This window comes from Stigmatopora argus, chromosome 6, assembly GCF_051989625.1.
Source record: "Stigmatopora argus isolate UIUO_Sarg chromosome 6, RoL_Sarg_1.0, whole genome shotgun sequence".
NCBI classification, from domain to species: Eukaryota; Metazoa; Chordata; class Actinopteri; order Syngnathiformes; family Syngnathidae; genus Stigmatopora; species Stigmatopora argus.
The window spans coordinates 3661871-3681849 of record NC_135392.1 but is presented as its reverse complement, the minus strand read 5'-3'; the positions used below and the strand labels follow the sequence as shown (position 1 = coordinate 3681849).

Below are 19979 nucleotides of genomic sequence, written 5' to 3'. Positions count from 1 at the left end.
GTCAAAAATTGTATATAGATGCGGAATTTTGAACATCCCAACAGCAACAAATATTGAAATATTGTATAGAATATAGTTTGCCAAAACAACAGCTTTTAAACACACTGATTGCTACACATCTATATTAATTGAAATTTATGTACACAGCATGATGAACCCATGCGTAAGAGTCCTTATTACCAAATAATACAATCTTTGGTTCATCGGTCTGCAGTAGCTTGTTTCAAATTGAAAAATTGCCTTGACCAAATGTGCTTTTGCATACCTCAAGCCTGTCTGCGGCACGTGTGCTGAAAAGGGTTCTTCGACATCTCAGTCCCTTACAGCTTCTTCTCGTGTGCTCAATTGTTGAACCATGTGCAGGGACACCATCTGTTGTAAAAGTATATCATTATTAGGTGGTGGTCTGTGATAAAAAATGTTTTGCTATTTTTGTTTCTTTTTGTTTGCCACAAACCCACTTTCACTTCAGAATTATTACTCTGTCCAATTTTTTATTTTGGGGGGGAATATATCAAAATGAAGTTGCTGGAAATGGAAAGGCTTACAAACCTGGCAGTAGAGAAGCTGCCATTTTGTGCAAAAAAAAAAATTGACAGGAATTTCAAAGTTATTACTATGAAATACATGCTTTTGTTACATGGCACAATGTGCTATCAAAGGCTAACAAGACAACAACCAATCCATATTTCATACTAAAAGGATTATATAATTGTGTCTTTTGGAAAAACTGGAATTTCCTCATCATCCTGACTCATAACCGTGACATGTTGAGGTCATTTGTGCAAAAGAAACTACTATAATCATAACTATTTAACGTTTTTAGGTGCACAGCCAATCTAAAATGCTATGATACATGGTTTCATCGAAAAAAAAAAAAAATAGTTTTATGTGCATGTGTATATATAAAAATATATTTGCTATTAAAAAAACGAAATCCCGCAATTTTAGCCGAGCCCAGGATGGTCCCTGTAGATTGTGAGAGGATGCCTTGTTAGTCCTTCACTTCTCGTGTAAAATCTTAATGAATTTTCTTGGTGTATGTTGATCATTTGAATGATTTATACAGCGATGATGTCCTGATACGGATGCCCTACCCCGCGGTACTAGCTAATACTTTGCCTTGCGGAGTTACTTATACTTGTGAAATATTTTTTTCATACAAAGCCAGCACGTTCATACCAAAGGTTTGCAAAAATGGAGGCGTGGCGAGCTCTTTTTGGTGGATTGTAACTGGACGAAGTGAGAGATATGACACCGTGGGTCTCATTTATGTTGCTCGGTTGTAGTAAAAAGGTCAATTTAAAAAGGACGCTTGTCACCAAGGTGAAAATGTCTTCCTTCATCGTGTCTGTCAGGCATTTAATTCATTTTTTTGTAATCTTTACGGACAAGTGCCCTTTACCTTTTCCTATCCCATGCCTGTTTTATAAGGGATTTTATATTGTATAATACTGCAAAAGCAAACAGCTGGATTAAAACCTAAACTATTGTCTTGCTTTTTTTTAATAAAATGTTTCCAACTGAAAAACAACTCAGCCTTAAAACAATCTTTATTTGTTAAAAAAAAAGAAACTCATCTGAATGTCACATCTCTACTTCGTCACCATCGCTCTTCAGTTTGTTGCGGAGACTGAAACAACCAAATGCGGTTTACACGTTTTATGGTCATTAGTTGCAATATAGTGACTCCTCAGTTTAAACAGCAAAAAAATAAATAAATCATTTTGCCCATGTATTTTTAAGCTACTGTATTTTCACGACTATAAGGCGCACATAAGTCTTAAATTTTCTCCAAAATAGACAGGGCGCCTTATAATCCAGTGTGCCTTATATATGGACCAATAGTAAAATTGTTATCACGATAAAATAAAATAAATCAGTCGATAGGGTACACCATCCTCTACAGCTCTCACAACTACGGCAAGCAGCCCCCGACTCGACTATTTTACCCGTAGAAAAAGTACTGCGCAGTGACTGCTGGGATATATAGTTCTTTTGTCAATACACCCAATGGATTGTGGCCTGGACATCGACATCAACACAGCTTTACGAAGCATGGAAGGCAGCGTTGGAATAGTTACGCTAGCTACTAGCTAGCAACTATTTGCAAATGGATTGTGGCCGCCTGGACGAACGTATAAAACTCAGCGTTTTCAATGACTCATTTGGACAATTGTTCAATTCGGACACAGAAAATGAGGACTTTGATGGATTCGTGGGTGATGATGACGTGAGCACATTGTAAAATGGCTAAATAAAGTACAACCGAACTCAGTTTTGCTTCCGTTGCCTTTTTAAAAACGTGTTTTTAGCTTGTGAGTGTAGCGTGTATGTTTAAGATGGTGTATGTTTTGCCATGCCTGGCTGCGTCTATAAAAACGGTGCGTCCTTTGTGTGTAAAATACAGACATAGCCCTCGTTACTGACACTGCGGCTAAAAATACGATGCACCATATAGTCGTGAAAATACGGTAATAAACAAAGTAGATATGTCATACGACAGTATACGAATGACCGAGTGTATTGTCCACCTTTTGGAAAAATACCTGCTCAAGTAGGAGTGGACATCCGTGAAGCCGTGGTACTGCGCAAGGGGGAACAAGATGCCGGTGGGGCGGCGCCCTTCTCGTTGCCGGCAGAAGCTGCAGTTGCAAATGCCTCGGCAGGGTGGGCACTGCCAATTCTGAGTGTAGAAGCACAAAAAATGACTTATACACATAAAATAACTAACAAATGAGTAACAGATCAAACTGGAGAACTCTCAGGTAATGTTTGTAAATTGGGACAATGAAATAGGACTAAAAATTCTATCCAATATTTAGGGACTTTAGGGCAATTCTATCAGAGGAAAAATCTTAGCAAAACGGTACCACTGTTGCAAAAATTCTAATTTCAATTTCAGTGCTAAAATATCAATGCTTCAATAATTAGTATTGACAAAATGAAAAAATCTTAGCAAAATGGTACCACTGTGGCAAAAATTCAAATTTCAGTTTGTGCTAAAATATCAATTCTTCAATAATTACTATTGACAAAATGAAAAAATCTTAGCAAAATGGTACCACTGTTGCAAAAATTCAAATTTCAGTTTCAGTGCTAAAATATCAAAGCTTCAATAATTACTATTGACACAATGAAAAAAATCTTAGCAAAATGGTACCACTGTTGCAAAAATTCAAATTTCAGTTTCAGTGCTAAAATATCAATGTTTCAATAATTACTATTGACAAAATGTAACATTTTGCGGCATCTGAAATAAAATATGCATCTATATACACGATATTAGCATTTACCATTTATTATGCCATCGCCAAAATATGAATTGACCCAAGGTGGCTTGGTAAATTTAGGTAAAGAATATCTGACATTACAATGACAATACAACTAAACATTATACAAAAATGGATAATCTAGGTTTAGGAGTTAATGTGATGATTTTGGTGTTTTATGGGTGGTCTAACCGGATCCAGCAGTGCCTTTTTGACATCCTCCCCGTATCGTTTCCTCAAACAAGGCCCGCAGAACTGCCCTTGGATGCCCCTGCAGGCCTCATTGCGGCAGCACGTCTTTGCGTCCACCGTCTTCTGGCGACACTGGTGACACGTTGAGCCCTGAGAATAACCCAACACAGCTGTATTAACACACTCTAAACTACCCGAGTCTCCTATAAAGGTTAAATTAGAGCTGGGCGATATGACAAAATAGTTATCAGGATTAAAAAAAATCAGTCCATATCGATATTTATCATTATAACTCACCTTTTTTGTTTCAAATTTGAAATATCAAACATCTGTAAATAAGTAAATAAATTAATTTTCTCCTTATTGAAATATGATAGTATCTATGTCACTGGGCGATATGACAAAATCATTATGATTAAAAAAAAAAGATCAGTTAATATCGATATTTATCACGATAACTCACCTTTTTTGTTTCAAATTTGAAATATCAAACATCTGTGAATAAGTAAATACATTACTTTCCTCCTTATTGAAATATGATAGTAACTATGTCACCTTACCTTATAAGAAAAGAGAATATAAAATGATGATTTAGAAGTATTTTTGTTGTTCTGTTGTGCAATAAAGACAACTACCTCTTTACACTATGAAAAGTAAAGAATAAAACCTGCAGAAATTTTGACAGGCGTCTTTATTTTTATACATTTACCTTACAATAGCCACAATTTACTGGACTATATTTGTTAATTCCACTGTACCGAAAACGTAGGTTTTAACCTACAGTGACGCTGTTGTAGACTTTCTCAGTCATGCTATCGGCCACCGATTGGAGCTCGTCCTCCGTGATGTCCTCCACCGGGCGGATCGTGTGAGGTTTGCTCTGATTTGGGCGTGGGGTGCTTCGCCGCTGCGGGGCTCGACGCACCTAAAACGGATGACGTGAAAGTGCTGGAATGCGTGGATGGAAATTAAGATAATGAAAGAGAGTTACCTGAAGAAGCTCTTCTTCCAGGCTGAACTCCAGCTTGACTTCCTGAGAGCCTGAAAGGGGCTCACATCCACTCATGGAGCGGGTCTGTGGGCGGGATGCCCGTTCTGGATTCCTCCTGGGCTCCCGGGGTTGACGCTACAAGTGCAATTGTACACACAACCAGGTATAATAAGGTAGAATCGATCAGGGTTTAATTCCAGGGTAGGATCGACCCAACCTGTGAAAATTTCCAGTCTATAAGCCATATCTTAGGCCTCATTATTCACGACGCTGGAATGTACTCTAACCAAAATGTGATTTGGCGAGGAAAGTAATTATTTTAGACAACATGAACAGTCATGCTTGATTTCGGGTTAATTTTCGTGAGCAATGGCAGTTTTGCCTGTAGTCCTTTGTAACTTTTGTGTTTTGTAGTTGGTGGTCTTTGGGGAAAACTAGTCTAAAATTGAATTGAATTTAACGCGTGTGGTCGTTTGGTCGCCGGTCTTTTGATCGCCGGTCTTTTGGTCGCTCATTGTTTGGGACCGGGCTACCAAAAGACCGGCGACCAAAAGACTGGCGACCAAAAGACCGGCGACCAAACGACCGCACACGTTTGCCTGTAGTCCATTGTAACTTTTGTCTTTTGTAGTTGGTGGTCTTTGGAGAAAACCAGTCTTAAATTGAATTGAATTTAATGCTTTTGTTCTCATTGTACAAGCATAATGAGATTTAAAGCTTTTAACACAAAGTGCACAAATAACAACAACAAATGAACAGTAGTAGAATGAGGGAAGTTAACGTTTTTTCAGCGCCATCAAGCCACCTGAAAGTAAAACATTTTTGGCTCAAAAACTTAGCCTAAAATGAGACATCCTTGGAGGGCACGAGAGCGGCCGGAAATAGAATGACGTCCATTTTTTTTTTTACTTTCCAAACTCACTGAAGTTTTAAATTGTGCATGCTTTAAAAGAAATGTCAATAGATTGTACAAATTATTTAGTTCATACACTGACATGAAATGAAATGGTGCATATAGTAATGATATCTACTCACAGGGATTTTTCGTTTGGGCTGCTTAGCTTCTTGTTTGATAAGAAGACCGACACCTCCTGGCATCTTTTGCAGGTCTGCCATCAGTTGAGCCAACTATTGGGACACAGTATTTTAATTTCATGACCATTTTTTTTTTAGTCTGGCAAACAGCCACAAAGTTCCAGATGCAGAAGTGTGTGAAAATCTTGCTCGGGTTTACCACGGCTTTGTTAGCTTTGATGTTCCGCTCTCTCTTCACCATGAACGAGTCCGAATCATCATCAAGCTCGGAGGTCATTGGGGAGTCTTCATCTTCATCTTCATCTTCCAATTCGCCATTCTGAACAGAGATGGAAACAAAAGGCTTTCAGTTCATGGCACTTTCATCGTGGTCCAATAAAGAGCGCTCAATACACAACAACAACAACAACATGTGACAAGTGAAATTTTACTTGAATTGGCAATAGTGCTTCACATTTTTGTTTAAATTGGTAAAATGAATGAACTATTCAACATTGCTGCTAGGAAATCCAACATGTGGGTTTCTGTACCAACACAATCAAATATACAATAAATATAGCAGAATATTGTTGCATTTGTTTTTGTACTGATCTTATTATGAGAAAAAAACGGAATGTGTAGGATTACTTAGTAGGGAGAAAAATTGAGTATCATTTAAATTTATCAACAGGTGCCAATTTGTTCCACATATACTACCGTTATTCAGCAATGTCTAGCAATAGCAAATTTCTATTACCAAATAGCTATGACGGCGTGTTTATTTTAAAATAATGATGATATCAGACACACAATTCGTAATATAACAAGTGAAGTGCTCAAAATGACGGACCTTCTCCCAGTCGTCGCTGAGTTCGTCGTCATTAAAGCCATAAAATGTTGTTTCATCGTCAGAATCTTCGGCGAAAACTTCAGCCAGCTCCTTTGTCAGCGGCAGCATGCTGAAAAGTTGCTTTTTTTCCGGTTAATTCTAAATGAAAACAGCCGAATGGCGTTTAGAATGGGGTTTTTCGTGTTATCCTTTCTGGCACGACTGAGCAGGAAGTGTAGCAGGACAAGCTGCCAGCCAATTAAGATGATTAGGTGATTTAATGACGATCGTATTTAATGACGAAGGGTAAAGATCGTGGTTTTATTATTTTAGTCTTAAATTTAACTCGTGCTGAATTTGTAATTTAGAATAATACTATTTTTTAAATATTTTTATTAGGTAGTACAACTGTAGAATCCCAGCGTTAGTTTACTACCCCCTACTGGTGAGATTGCAGAAGTACAAGTACATCTTCCACAGTGGACAATTGTTTTTATTGTTGTTTGTTTTTTCGTCAATTTTCAAATCAGCATTTAAGGGCTTGGACCTTATCTTCTTAAAAGCCTTAAATGTCGTTTTGAAAGCAACCTAAGTGAAATTTTATTCATTAATAATGCTAGAATAGGTCATTTTTGACAAATTTATATCATAAAATAACATTGGACAGTCGTAAAAATTGGATTAAATGGATTTCACGTAAATCAATGAGACAGACCCCCCCCAATTAAGCATCTTTAGTAACTATTTCTTTATTTTGTACTGTACGTCAAGATAACATTTGTCATGTGACTTGTACCAAATAGTTCAAGAACAAACAGGGCAAATAAACAACAAAATAATGGAACTATTTGTACAAATTCTTACTTACAATAAACGAGTCAGGATTGTGTGTGTGTGTAGTAATAGTAATTTTTAAAACATTAAGATTGAAGCTGGATTGGTTCATCTCCTGAGTTTTGTCCTTTTGAGGAGTCACAAAATGACCATTTTGCCGATTTACTCTAATAAAATTGCTCAACTGCCAAAATTACCCCAGAAAACACAATTATTATATTAAATATATTTTCCTCCAAAGCGATACAGTGCAGTGTTAACAAAATAACACTACTAAGCAACCTCCAATTATTTATCACACTGTTTACGTATCATTTTGGCCAAAAATTCCGTTTTCCTGAGCTCCTTGTTAAAAGTAACTTTGGTGACACAGAAACTTTTTGGGTAAAAAAAAAAAAACAGTTTGACACATTCACACAATCTGCCATCTTTTTTTGGATAAATTCTACACTAGTAAATCTGCTTTATGGCTGGTTTTTATTACACGTAACCCGCCTTCTGGTCTTTTTTTCCTCCTCACGGTTTTAAAGTTGTACACGAGAAAGTGTACATTGTTTTTAATCTCTCGTTTTATCGGAAGTTTCACCCTGCTTCGTCAGATTGAGGTTTTTTGGGGGGTTTAGGGGGTTGACTATGAACACAACACCCGCGTAATCTGTTGTTGATGAAACACCCGACGTCCAAAAAAGTTCCTTCTTCAAATTAATGTCCGTTGGTCTCGGGCGCCGACGCCGGCGTGGACGGGGTGGACGAGCGAGACGCCGCCGGAACTTTCTCCCCGCCGGGGCTGGCCGCCGAAGCGGCGATATCGGGGGTGGCGGGTCCGGTCGGGGACCCCGCGGCGGAAGCGACCGTCGCCGCCACCCTGGCGGTGGAGATGGCGGAAATGGGTTTGGGCTGAGCCTGAAGTCCGGGGCTGCAGATGAGGTGGTGGCGTTCCCAGTCCTTGTGCTGGCAGAAGGAGCCGCAGTAGCGCGCCGCGTTGCAGCCGCTGCATGTCTCGCTAGCTTTGCGGCCGCAGTTCCAACAACACTGCGAGGAGAGACGAGAAAGGACGGCGTGATGCAAAGGTGGTGATTTCCGTGCGGTGAAACGCGGGGTACACGGTCGATTGGTCGGCAGTCTCTTGGTCGCCCGGAAGGTAAGTGATGATTACCATTTAAATCGTTGCTCAAATTCCCTAAATACAAACTATGAATTACTATTTAATCATATTTAAGGCCCTAGTAATTATTAGGCTAAAGAAAAGCTCCAAATTTCCCGGACTTGTATTGTTTTTTGTTTGAGAACTTGTTAAGACCCTGACTGACGTAGCTTCTTAAAGGGACAGACAACGCATGTACATACAAACTCTTCTACACTCACACGTCGGCTCAGTGAAACTGTTCATGGCCATTGTTGGCTTTTATTGATGCGTAGACCGTGTTGTTTTACCTTGTTTTGTCGCCGGTCTTTTGGTCGCCCGTTGTGGCGGTCGGGGCGACCAAAAGACCGGCGACCAATCGACCGCACACGGAAACGCGGGAAGCCTCACCTCGCTGGAATCCTCTTGCTCGTTGATAACCAAGATGGCGTCCTGCTGAGCCTTCCTCTTGGCGTCGGCTAGCGTCTTTTCCATCTTGGCTCGCTCGGACGCGATCATCTCGAAAGCCTTCTGCTCGGCTTCGGCGACCGCCTTCTGGACCTCGTCCATGGCCTGTCTCTTGACCTCGTTGACCGCCTCCTCTGCGGGCAGAAAGAGAAACGTCGTTAGGTTCGTTAACATCCGCGAGCGTATCCGACGGTCCGGAAAACGGCGGATGTTCACCTGCTTTCCTCCAGATCTCGTCCGTGACGTACGCCGAGCCAGGTCGCGGGGCAAAGTCGCGTTGGGAATCTGTGGACAAATCAAGCCTTGTGAGTATTTCATTGAAACCTGTTTACATGGATCCAAGATGTCGGCGCGCACGGGTGCAGTTGCTACGGTCATTTATTTCGAAAATAGAGAAAAGATAAACAGATAAAACGCTTGATTTTTTTCCTTTTTTTGTTTGGAAGTCCAGTAAATTAACACATTTGTACTCCATATTAAATCCATGAATATGGAGGTGAAAATTGTGAATCGGGGGCGTCTTATGCAAAAGAAATTGTAAAATTCAACAATTTTAAGGGTGCGGCTTATATGCGAGTAAATACGGTAATTTTAATGCTGGTGACTATTTTGTTGCCTTTTAAAGGGATAGACAACACCTTTATTATATCACATATATACATAGCATTCAAGCAGAAAAAAAATTGTTTAAACTTTGTTTTTGTGATGTGCAATAGGAGAAAAACGCAAATAAAAGCCAGTATTTTCAGGAAGTACATTCCTCAGTGCATATTTATACTGCATTTTAGCTACATAAAATGTTGTTGACCAATTTAAACTGTATTTTGCTCACTAGATTTATTTCAATCTAAAAAAATCTGAACTAAACCCACCTGATGTGTATGATAGGGAATAAATTGTTCCAAACATACAATTAACAACACATCAGTGGTTGTTAAATGTTCAAATACGGACAAAAATCAACCAACAATAATGAAGTATACAATTAAACTAATCAACAACTAATACAACCAAATATAATATCTCCAATAAACAATGTGGCTCCAACAGTTCCATTGTTTAACCCACAAATGTTTTTTATTTCTTCTGTGAAATTAAAAAATAGCCTCATATTTTTTTTAACTAGGTCTACAATGTCTTCTGTGTCTGTGTCTTGCTACTGCAACCAATAAATTTCCCAAATACGGAATGAAATAAACTTCTAACCTAACCTGATTGGAAAAAGTTTCCCCATCACTGACTTTAAGAGCATCTCTATCTTTAAAAACAATATCATATCTGCTTTGGAGACGCAACAGAATCATCGTTTATAGTCATCTGATGTGAGATCTGACAGCCTCCGAGAGCAACGTGTTTGCTTTGGAAGACAAAAAAAAAATGGCCGCCCAAGCTGTGTCAACATTCCATTCCGACAAATCTCCCCTTGCCTGCAAATCACCTTTCTTCCAGAGTTTGTCATCCTATACGTTCTACGTCGTAAAACACGTTTGGTTCCCAGTACGACGAGGTCCTTCTTCAAATTCCGGCGGCCGGGCGGGCGGGCTTCCCGGCTGCGCGGGGGCACAGATGGCGCTGGCGCGAGTGTTGGCCGGCTTTGTCTCCCCCAACTCGCGGGACGGCCCTTCTGTGGCCGATATGGCTCGGGCCGGTCCTGGCACCTGCCACTGCGGCCCAGCGGGGGCCAACGCAACGCAACGACGGCCTGACAGTGCGCAGCTGATATGGAAGTCTCCCTTCCTCCACTAGAGGGCGGTGTCCGTCTTGTACTGAATTTTCATCTTACTTTCTTGACCTATTTAAGGGCTTTTTTTTCGGGAATCTTAACATGTCTGAACATTCCCCATTGGTGACAATGTGTGTATTCTAGTGATCCTGAACAAAACACCAAAACAATCCCTGGAAAGAGAACAAAAGTACTAAAAAAAAAAAGTCAGGAGGACGCCATCCCAAACTTCAATATGTCAACAACCATTTTCTTCTGAAGCACCCCAATTCCTCAGCTGGCACTCCGACGAGGAACTTCACCCAAATGAGCCCGGAATGATGTCCTAAACTACTGGTGTCAAAGTGGCGGCCCGCGGGCCAAATTTGGCCCGCCGCCTCATTTTGTGCGGCCCGAGAAAGTAAATGATGAATGCCGACTTTCTGTTTTATGATCAAATTCAAATAGAGATGGGGAATATTTCCCAAGTTTCCCATTTTGAAATCAATAATTGCAGATTTGTACTAATTTATATACTAATTTATATGTATAAAATAATAATAATAAACTAATTTAAGACCAACCATATGTATACATGTACATCTGTGTGTATGTATATGTATATTTATTCAAAACATTTGACCTAATCCTCACCTGACTCTGCCGAGTGCGGACTGTGCGTTTTGGAGAAGGGCGCCGACCCCTTGCGAGCGTCTTCCTGCTCGCTAGAGCGCCGCCTCCAGTAGTTGAGCTCCTCGCGGTCAGACTCCTGGCACCGCCGCAGGACGCTCACGGACCGCCGCGTCTTTTCCACCATGTCCACGATAGAGTTCAGCACCTGGATATGACATTGTCACGTATTAAATCTAGCTCACCACGTCAAGGCCGTTTGGCTGTCGCTCTGAAAATAACGGTTGCGGTAATGAGGAACGTTCATGCACTGTAACGGATAAAACAATTACCGTATTTTCTCGCATATTGACCGACTCATTTAAAATTGCCTTAAAATCGTTGAATTTGACAATTTCTCTCATATAAGCCGCCCCCTGATTCACAATTTTCCCCTCCAGATTCATGGTTTTAATAGGGAGTACAAATATGTTACTTTGAAGGGAATATCTTAAGAAAAATCATCGCACGTGGTATTTATGAGATAGTTTATAAATCGTCTGCTGGATTGCACATTGCGAAAGGGTGTTGCTTGCACGTAGAGAAATTCAAAAAGGAAGTCATGTGAGCAGTACAACCAGGAAGTGTGTCCGTAGTGCTTTAGTTTGTCATCCCTAGGTAAGATGGCGGCGCCCTGAATATGGCGTTTTGTCTTTGTCACCTTGCAGTTTCGTGCATGTCAAGTCTAATTTGTGCGCATATAAGCCTCGATTCAGTCATCATTTTTTTATTTACAAACACGGCGTATATGCGTGAATATACGGTATATTTGTGTATTTTTGAAATATAAATGACTCTCTGAGGCAATCAGAGGAAACAGAATCAACACTTACGTGGTCCAGATGCCTCCACTCATCGGCCCACTCGCGGTCTGTCAGCCTGTGGTCAACGGGCTCCTCGCGGTAGCCCCCGTTCGTGCCTGATCAAAAACGCACACAAGCGACAGCAATAATTAACATTCTCAATGTAGAGGACACCGCAAACTAGTAAACTCTTCAATCATCATTCCGATCTGTAACACAATGTTCTCACACAACGTATAATTTGTTACTTTTTTCATTTTCTTTGCATTTCCCCCCACTAAAGCACAGGTAAATCAACAACCTCATATTTCAGGCTAGAAAAAAATAGAAATAACATTTTTGTGGTTCTCAAACACTAGTAAGAAACTAGAGAATATTAACTGTTTATCTTTTATATATTTATATATATATATATATATTTGGGGAGGATTTTAAATTGTGTTGTTTTTTAATTATTTAACAAAGGACAGCACATATTAATGAACATATCTATATTCATGTTAATGAATATTTATATGTAAATGTGTAATATTGTAGCTGTAGGCTTAATTCCATTATTTAGACCACATGTGTCAAAGTGGCGGCCCAGGGGCCAAATCTGGCCCGTCGCATCATTTTATGTGGCCCGGGAAAGTAAATCATGAGTGCTGACTTTCTGTTTTAGGATTAAATTAAAATGAAGAGTATAGATGTATTATCATTATTATTATATTACCTGATTTCCCCCTTTTAAATCAATAATTGTAATTTTTTAATCCATTTTTCTGTGTTTTTAGTTCAAAAATCATTTTGTAAAATCTAAATATATTAAAAAAAAGCTAAAATAAACAATATTCAGGGCTTTTAATCCAGTTCTTTTAATCCATTTATAAACGTCGTATTGACGTTAAAGCGGCCCACGAACCAACCCGAGTCTGACACCCTTGATTTAGAAGATAAACGATTACACATACAAGACACACGCACACACAGCATCAGTTTTATACAGCCTTGTGATAGCAATTTTGTTCATCTAACAACCATGCCTCAAGTTTCTAAACAACACAAAAAAAACAGTGCCTCAACCGCTAATCATTTCATTTCTATTATTCCTAGTCTGCAGCCAATCGCCTTCTGAAGGAAACCATGAGTGCAAAAAGATGAGTTTGACACCCTTGCACTGAGGTGACATCATCACTGGGGCACAAGGGGAAAGGGAAGAAAAAAAAGAAGAAGAAGAGCGAGATGAAGGATGAGAAAAAGGCTGAGCGAAAGAGGAAAAGAGAAGCCCCGTGATGCGAAACAGACTTTCGGCACCCGGAGCCAGAGCACATCTGGAAGTCAGCTGTCAAACCCACACACACACACACACACACACACACACGTATACACATATACACACACCCCAAATGTCTTTGCTGGCACCCTCCCCTTTGCGGAGCTCCCAGCATTCCAGTAGGGAGACACTCAGACTGAATGCAGTGGCTCAGATATTTAAACACAACCAGCCGTGCAATGTTTGCGATCATATAAAAAAACATGCGCACACTACATGCCCGTACACACACTCGCACACTCGACAAAGATGTTAAGACAGCGGCAATCTTGGTAGAACGCGGAAACAAATAGCCTGACAAGAAGAATGATTCCTATACGGGCTTGCGACGGCCTCCTGGTTCTCATCAGCGTTCATCAGTTCAAAGCCAAAACGTGTGTGGACTAGTGTGTGCATATATGTGTGTGTGTGTGTCTTTAGTTAAGTGGCGGCAGGCGGGCGGGAGGCCGCGAGACGAGGGACCGAGACCTCGTAAACACAGCGCCTTCACTAAGAATATATCGAGGTGTGTGTGTGTACGTGCTTGTGAGCTACTGCTATTTCCAACCCGAGTTGACAAGACCCCCGAAAACGGAGGGCAGATATACGCCAGAGTCCGTGACACCGCACCTCTGTTTAAACGCGAGGACGATACGTTGAGTCGCTTTTCGTAGAGGCGCCACTATGCAAACATAGGAGACCACCCTTAATTAGGCGGGCTAGCTCATAAAAATGAAATAGAAAAAACAGGCGTCTTTTGTTCAGGGCAGCGAGTCAGAAGTAAGCTTTTCATGTTGTCGTGTTGGTAGCGGTTAGCATTATGTGAATCTATTAAGTAAATACTAAAAAGTAGAAAATAGTTTTTGGGGAGAATTGGGCAAATGTCCCCTTATTGCTGAATTCGTCATCTATGATGATCCTTATGAAAGCGTGATTTATGGATGTGTGGGTGGGTGGTTATGTTTAGTTTCTCTCGCTATGTTTGTCCAAACCGTGCATCGTAGAGCAGGGGTGTCGGACTCGGGTTGGTTCGCGGGCCGCGTTAACGTCAACTCGATTTCATGTGGGCCGGACCATTTTAGATATAATATTTAGATAGTTTTTTTAAATAAATGGATTAAAAGAACTGGATTATAAGCCCTGAATATTCCGTGTTTTATAGATCTAAAACAATGTTGATTTTAGCTTTTTTTAAATATATTTTTACATTTTACAAAATGATTTTTGAACTAAAAACACAGAAAAAAATGGATTAAAAAAATTACAATTATTGATTTAAAAGGGGGAAAATCAGGAAATGTCATATACATCTATACTCTTCATTTTATAGATCTAAAACAATGTTTATATTAGCTTTTTTTAAAATATATATTTTTAGATTTTACAAAATGATTTTTGAACTAAAAACAGAAAAAAAAAGGATTAAAAAATTACAATTATTGCTTCAAAAGGGGGAAAATCAGGAAATTTAATATACATCTATACTCTTCATTTGAATTTGATCCTAAAACAGAAAGTCGGCACTCATGATTTACTTTCCCGGGCCACACAAAATGATGCGGCGGGCCAGATTTTGCCCCTGGGCCGCCACTTTGACACCTGTCGTAGAGAGTTGTAATTTTTTTATAGTGGCCGCCGGCTGTCAGATCCTAATAGACGATGATTGAATTTCTTCAGTGTGTAAACTCAAACTTTTTTGTTAAAGCTGAAAGCAAATTAACTTGACTACAAATTACCTGGCAACCTCGGTCTGTCTTTGAGTTCTCGTATGTCCAACATGCGCTGGCTGTGTTCTCGGTGAAGGACGTGCGGCGCGGCGATGTCGTCCAGGGCGTAGTGCTGCAGGGGCGGCGGCGTCGGGTGCAGCTGGGCGTTCAGCGGCAGCGGGTGCGCCGGGCTGTGGCGGGGAGCCGGGCTGATGGTGCAAATGCGCTTGGCGGCTGGCTCCATGGCGATGGGGGCGCGTTCGTGGAAGCCGTTTTCCTTCACCCTGAAAACCGTCAGAGGGTCATTGTCGAGCGTGACCGGATGTTTGGTTGTCCGGCGACCAAACGTCCGGCGACCAAAAGACAGGCGACCAAAAGACAGGCGACAAAACAAGGTAAAACAACACGGTCTACGCATCAATAAAAGCCAACAATGGCCATGAGCAGTTTCACTGAGCCGACGTGCGAGTGTAGAAGAGTTTGTATGTACATGCGTTGTCCCTTTAAGAAGCTACGTCAGTCAGGGTCCCGACAAGTTCTCTAACAAAAAAACAATAAAAGTCCGGGAAATTTGGAGCTTTTCTTAAGCCTAATAATTGGTACACGGTCGATTGGTCGCCGGTCTTTTGGTCGCCGATCTTTTGGTCGCCCGGAAGGTTAGTGATAATTACCATTTAAATTGTTGCTCAAATTCCCTAAATACAAACTGCGAATGACTATTTAGTCATACTTAATGCCCTATTAATTATTAGGCTAAAGAAAAGCTCCAAATTCCCCGGACTTTTATTGTTTTTGGTTGGAGAACTTGTTAAGACCTTGACTGACGTAGCTTCTTAAAGGGACAACGCATGTACATACAAACTCTTTCTTATACACTCACACGTCGGCTCAGTGAAACTGCTCAGGGCCATTGTTGGTTTTTATTGATGCGTAGACCGTGTTGTTTTACCTTGCTTTGTCGCCGGTCTTTTGGTTGCCCGTTGTCATGGTCGGGGCGACCAGAAGACCGGCGACCAAAAGACCGGCGACCAATCGACCGCACACGGTCAAGTTCGGCGGTCCGGGCTCACCTGCTGGGGCTGGGCCTCTTGACGCCGGCGTCCGAGGGCTCCATGAGTAGCTCGGAGGAGTCCGGGGAGGAGGCCATGGTCGTGCTGAGCAGGAGGTGCTCGTGCTGGGACAGGTATTGCGCCGGAGTTTGTTTGGCTGCACGAGCGCAGTGGAGAAGTTCCCTTTGTAGAAGAGGAAGGTTCGCCTGAGAGTTAAAAAAACAACAAGAAAAGCTGTTTAGAAGGCATCGTTGGCACATACGATGCTGCTTTGGCATGATTGGTAAAGCTGCAATTTGAGAAGCGAGTCACAGCACAGACATACAAGTTGACACACAACCTTGGAAACATTTTACAACTACGTTTTTTTTTAACCGCTATGCAATTTTTTTTTTCTTCCAGAAACTCTGTCTCCATCCTGTCCTCTACATTTCTATTTTTTCTTGGTCCTTCTTAATTAGGAGCAGACGTTAGTGTGCTTGCAATTACGCCACTTCCTCTCCCTGCTGAGTAAATAAAACCAAGGAGGTTTTTTTTTCATTTTGGGAAGAATTTTTAAACTGGCAGAGCATTTAATATCAAGTTATGCGTTCAGTTTTTGGTAAGTATCGCCATGCAGAACTTGACTATTTGCATGGCTACCGTGTTTTCTCGCGTATTAGCCGCATCCGCGTATAAGCCGCACCCTAAAAATCGTGTCATTTTACAATTTCTCTCGCATAAGCAATTTTTTTATAATGTTTCAAGCAATTTTTCACGTTTCAGGCAAGATGTGGTTTATTTTTTTCTAGAATTTCATTCATAAATGTCCAAATAAATTTTGTTAAGAGTTTAATCTGTCTATTTTTTCTCTATTTTGAAATAAATGACCTTATCGGCCGCATTGTCTTGCGTTATGGCGTTTTGTGCATGTCAAGTCTAATTTGTGTGCATAAGCATATCATCATTTTTTCGATATGCGATAAATTACAGTACCGTATTTTCACGACTATAAGGCGCACCACATTATAAGGCGCACCCTCAATGAATGACACTTGAATTTTTTTTCCATATATAAAGCACACTGGATTATAAGGCGCCCTGTCTATTTTGGAGAAAATGTAAGACTTTTAAGTGCGCCTTATAGTCGTGAAAATATGATCTCTAAATAATGCATTTTTATTAGTATATTTTTAGTTATTACACTTTGCACGACATTTTTTAAAGTGGTTCAAAAATACATTTTACTCTAACATTATGCCACCATATTCTACATATGTTAAGTCTTCTAAAAGTGTTTGTTTTTAAATACATTTATCTTATTCCAAAGTCTGTAAGCTTCATTTTTATGAAGCTTTTGGATAAGATAAGTGTCTAAAATGTTACAAAACAGAAATACCGTAATGCAAAACAAAAAGAAAAGCAGGATTTAAAAAATTAAAATACTAAAAAATATGGCGAAAACATATTTATGCTTAAATAAGTTTTGTTTTCCCCTGACAATTCTCTCTTAAAAGTAAAATCTCACACTGTAAGACTGCAGTATTTACAAAGATTAAAAAAATAGACAAGACAGCCTTTAAAGGAAATGCGCTTTAGTCATAATTATACTTTGCAGATTTTCTTTTGCTTACGTCCACGAACCGCGCATGAATTTTTTTTTTTATTGTTCTACAAAATAGTCCCTGTCTTCGATCCATTCCGAACGCTTTGCTTTATTAGACTTTTACGACATTTTTGTTTGGCGGTACGTGAATATTTCGATTTTTTTTAACTGTAAAATATGTTTCTTGGCGTCCAATCCATTTTGAAAACACTGAATCGAAGAATGAAAACATTGGGGAGAGCGTGACAAAACTCCATTTAAGTCCATCGCACTGCGTGAACCATCAAGAATTGCCTTGCTTTGACTGGGAACAAAAATAGGGATCTTCCCCAAACTGTTCCCACAAAGTCTAAAGCGTCCAAAGAAAGAAAAAAAGGGTGGTCTGGCCCTAAGACCCTAGCCCACTGGTGTCAAAGTGGCGGCCCGGGGGCCAAATCTGGCCCACTGCATCATTTTGTGCGGCCCGAGTAAGTAAATCATGAGTGCCAATTTTCTGTTTTAGGATCAAATTCAAATGAAGAGTATATATTTTTATATATATATATATATATATATATATATATATATATATATATATATATATATATATATATATATATACACTCTTCATTTGAATTTGATCCTAAAACAGAAATAAATAATCAAATAAGCAGTTTTATATCTATAAAAAACTGAATATTTAGGGCTTTTGATCCCGTTCTTAAAATCCTATGTAAAAAGAAATCTAAATATTATATCTAAAATGGTCCGGCCCACATGAAATCGTGTTGATGTTATTGCGGCCCGCAAACAAACCCGAGTTTGACACCCTTGCCCTAGCCCAGGGGTTTCAGACTCATCAACATCAACTTGATTTCACATGGGCCGGACCACTTTAGATATCATATTTAGATATTTCTTTATATAAATGGATTAAAAGAACTGGATTAAAAGCCCTGAATATTCAGTTTTTTTATAGATCTAAAACAATGTTTATTTTAGTTTTTTTAAATATATTTTTAGATTTTACAAAATGTTTTTTGAACTAAAAACACAGAAAAATTGATTAAAAAATTACAATTATCGATTTAAAAGGGGGGGGGAAACAGGACATTTAATATACATCTATACTCTTCCTTTTAATTTGATCCTAAAACAGAAAATCGGCACTCATGATTTACTTTCCCGGGCCGCACAAAATGATGCGGCGGACCAGATTTGGCCCTCGGGCCGCCACTTTGACACCAATGCCCTAGCCCCTAGCCAACGGATATTTGAGAAGCGAGGTCGATGGAGCGCTTTTCCCGGGACAGCGACACCCAGAGCCCGTAAAAAAAAAAGAAAAATGGAGTGAAAGAGAAGACTTTATAGGCATGTTTCACACTTCCGACTTTCAATTTCCCCCCATCTGCCCACAGAGCCCCCTACATCTTGAGAGAATGAACTTAAGCCCCGCCCCCAAACCCATCTTGTCGTAAATTAGCCAAAGCAACGTAGCTTTTTTGCTCTCGGGACAGACGGATGGAGGTGAGGAAGAGGTAAACGTGCAGAAAAGAGCCGCAGAGAGAAGATTTACGGGCTGCTTTTTAAAAGCGAGAGAGAGGGGCTTCTAAAAAGGCCAAGAAACGTCTCCCGGTTACAAAGAGGGGCTCTCGGGGGGGTCATTTAAACACGAGTCGTCATCTGTTGTGCATCAGGTCGGCGCGCAAATCAAGGCGGTTAAAGCGTTTGGAGGAAGCGTTTGCTCAGGGAAATGCTTTCACGGGGTCGAGGGCATTCACCTTCGGGACGTCGTCCCTTTAAAAAAGGGCAGATAAGGATGGCGGGTTGATGGGAGGCACCAAGCTCGCTATCAAGGTCCTAAAAGTAGTACGACGAGTGGAAACCACAGAAAGCGTTTAGGGTTGTTGCAGTTTGTAGTGCTTTGACCTCTACTATCATGAATGTTATTGTTATTATTATTTGAGATTGTAGACATTCGCAAACGTCAACTCGATTTGTGGGCCGGACCATTTTAGATATAATATTTAGATTTTTTTTATAGATGGATTAAAAGAACTGGATTAAAAGCCCTGAATATTCAGTTTTTTATAGATCTAAAACAATGTTTATTTTAGCTTTTTTAAATATATTTTTAGATTTTACAAAATGATTTTTGAACTAAAACAGAAAAAAGGGATTAAAAAATGACAATTATTGATTTAAAAGGGGGAAAATCCCGGGCCACACAAAATGATGCGGCGGGCCAGATTTGGCCCCCGTGCCGCCACTTTGACACATATGCTCTAACTCAAGTATTTTAAAATGTGTTCAATGTATTGTATACATTTTTGTTTTTACATTTTACTGAATATTTGAATATTTAGTGGATTTTTATTTATCTTAGAGTTAGCTAATATGGGTAAGATAGAAATAATAAATAGGGTGTATTTATATTTTATATTAATATTTATGTGAAATAGCTTTGCA

At 39.9% G+C, this 19979-nt stretch overlaps 2 protein-coding genes across 5 annotated transcripts in view; both read right to left on the bottom strand.

The window, feature by feature from the left end:
• Positions 1–1535: 1535 nt before the first annotated feature.
• Positions 1536–6563, bottom strand: LOC144075927 (cell division cycle-associated protein 7-like). Its single transcript, XM_077603385.1, has 8 exons — positions 6320–6563; positions 5690–5809; positions 5491–5583; positions 4456–4590; positions 4246–4389; positions 3465–3614; positions 2550–2686; positions 1536–1633 (listed from the first exon to the last, which is right to left on the bottom strand). The coding sequence occupies exons 1-8, from the start codon at positions 6425–6427 to the stop codon at positions 1588–1590; spliced, it is 933 nt and encodes a 310-aa protein (XP_077459511.1). The 5' UTR covers positions 6428–6563; the 3' UTR covers positions 1536–1587.
• Positions 6564–7022: 459 nt separating this feature from the next.
• cbfa2t2 (CBFA2/RUNX1 partner transcriptional co-repressor 2) overlaps positions 7023–19979 on the bottom strand; it is a 68989-nt gene continuing 56032 nt past the window's right edge. For all 4 annotated transcript variants that reach the window (XM_077603485.1, XM_077603484.1, XM_077603487.1 and 1 more), the window contains 7 exons: positions 15968–16152; positions 14928–15181; positions 11928–12013; positions 11080–11263; positions 8940–9008; positions 8667–8857; positions 7023–8164 (listed from right to left, as the gene is read on the bottom strand). In XM_077603485.1, the coding sequence (XP_077459611.1) occupies positions 7835–8164; positions 8667–8857; positions 8940–9008; positions 11080–11263; positions 11928–12013; positions 14928–15181; positions 15968–16152 (1299 nt within the window). In that variant the 3' untranslated portion in view covers positions 7023–7834. The remainder of the gene's footprint in view (positions 8165–8666; positions 8858–8939; positions 9009–11079; positions 11264–11927; positions 12014–14927; positions 15182–15967; positions 16153–19979) is intronic.

Bases quoted from the DNA above. Each gene is read 5' to 3' on its own strand.
- LOC144075927 (XM_077603385.1), bottom strand. From the start codon at position 6,427: ATGCTGCCGCTGACAAAGGAGCTGGCTGAAGTTTTCGCCGAAGATTCT. The intron at 5,584-5,689 runs GTAAACCCGAGC...GTGTCCCAATAG, and splicing joins TCAAAGCTAACAAAGCCGTG to TTGGCTCAACTGATGGCAGA. The intron at 1,634-2,549 runs GTATTTTTCCAA...TGGTTGTTTCAG, and splicing joins GTCCACTCCTACTTGAGCAG to TCTCCGCAACAAACTGAAGA.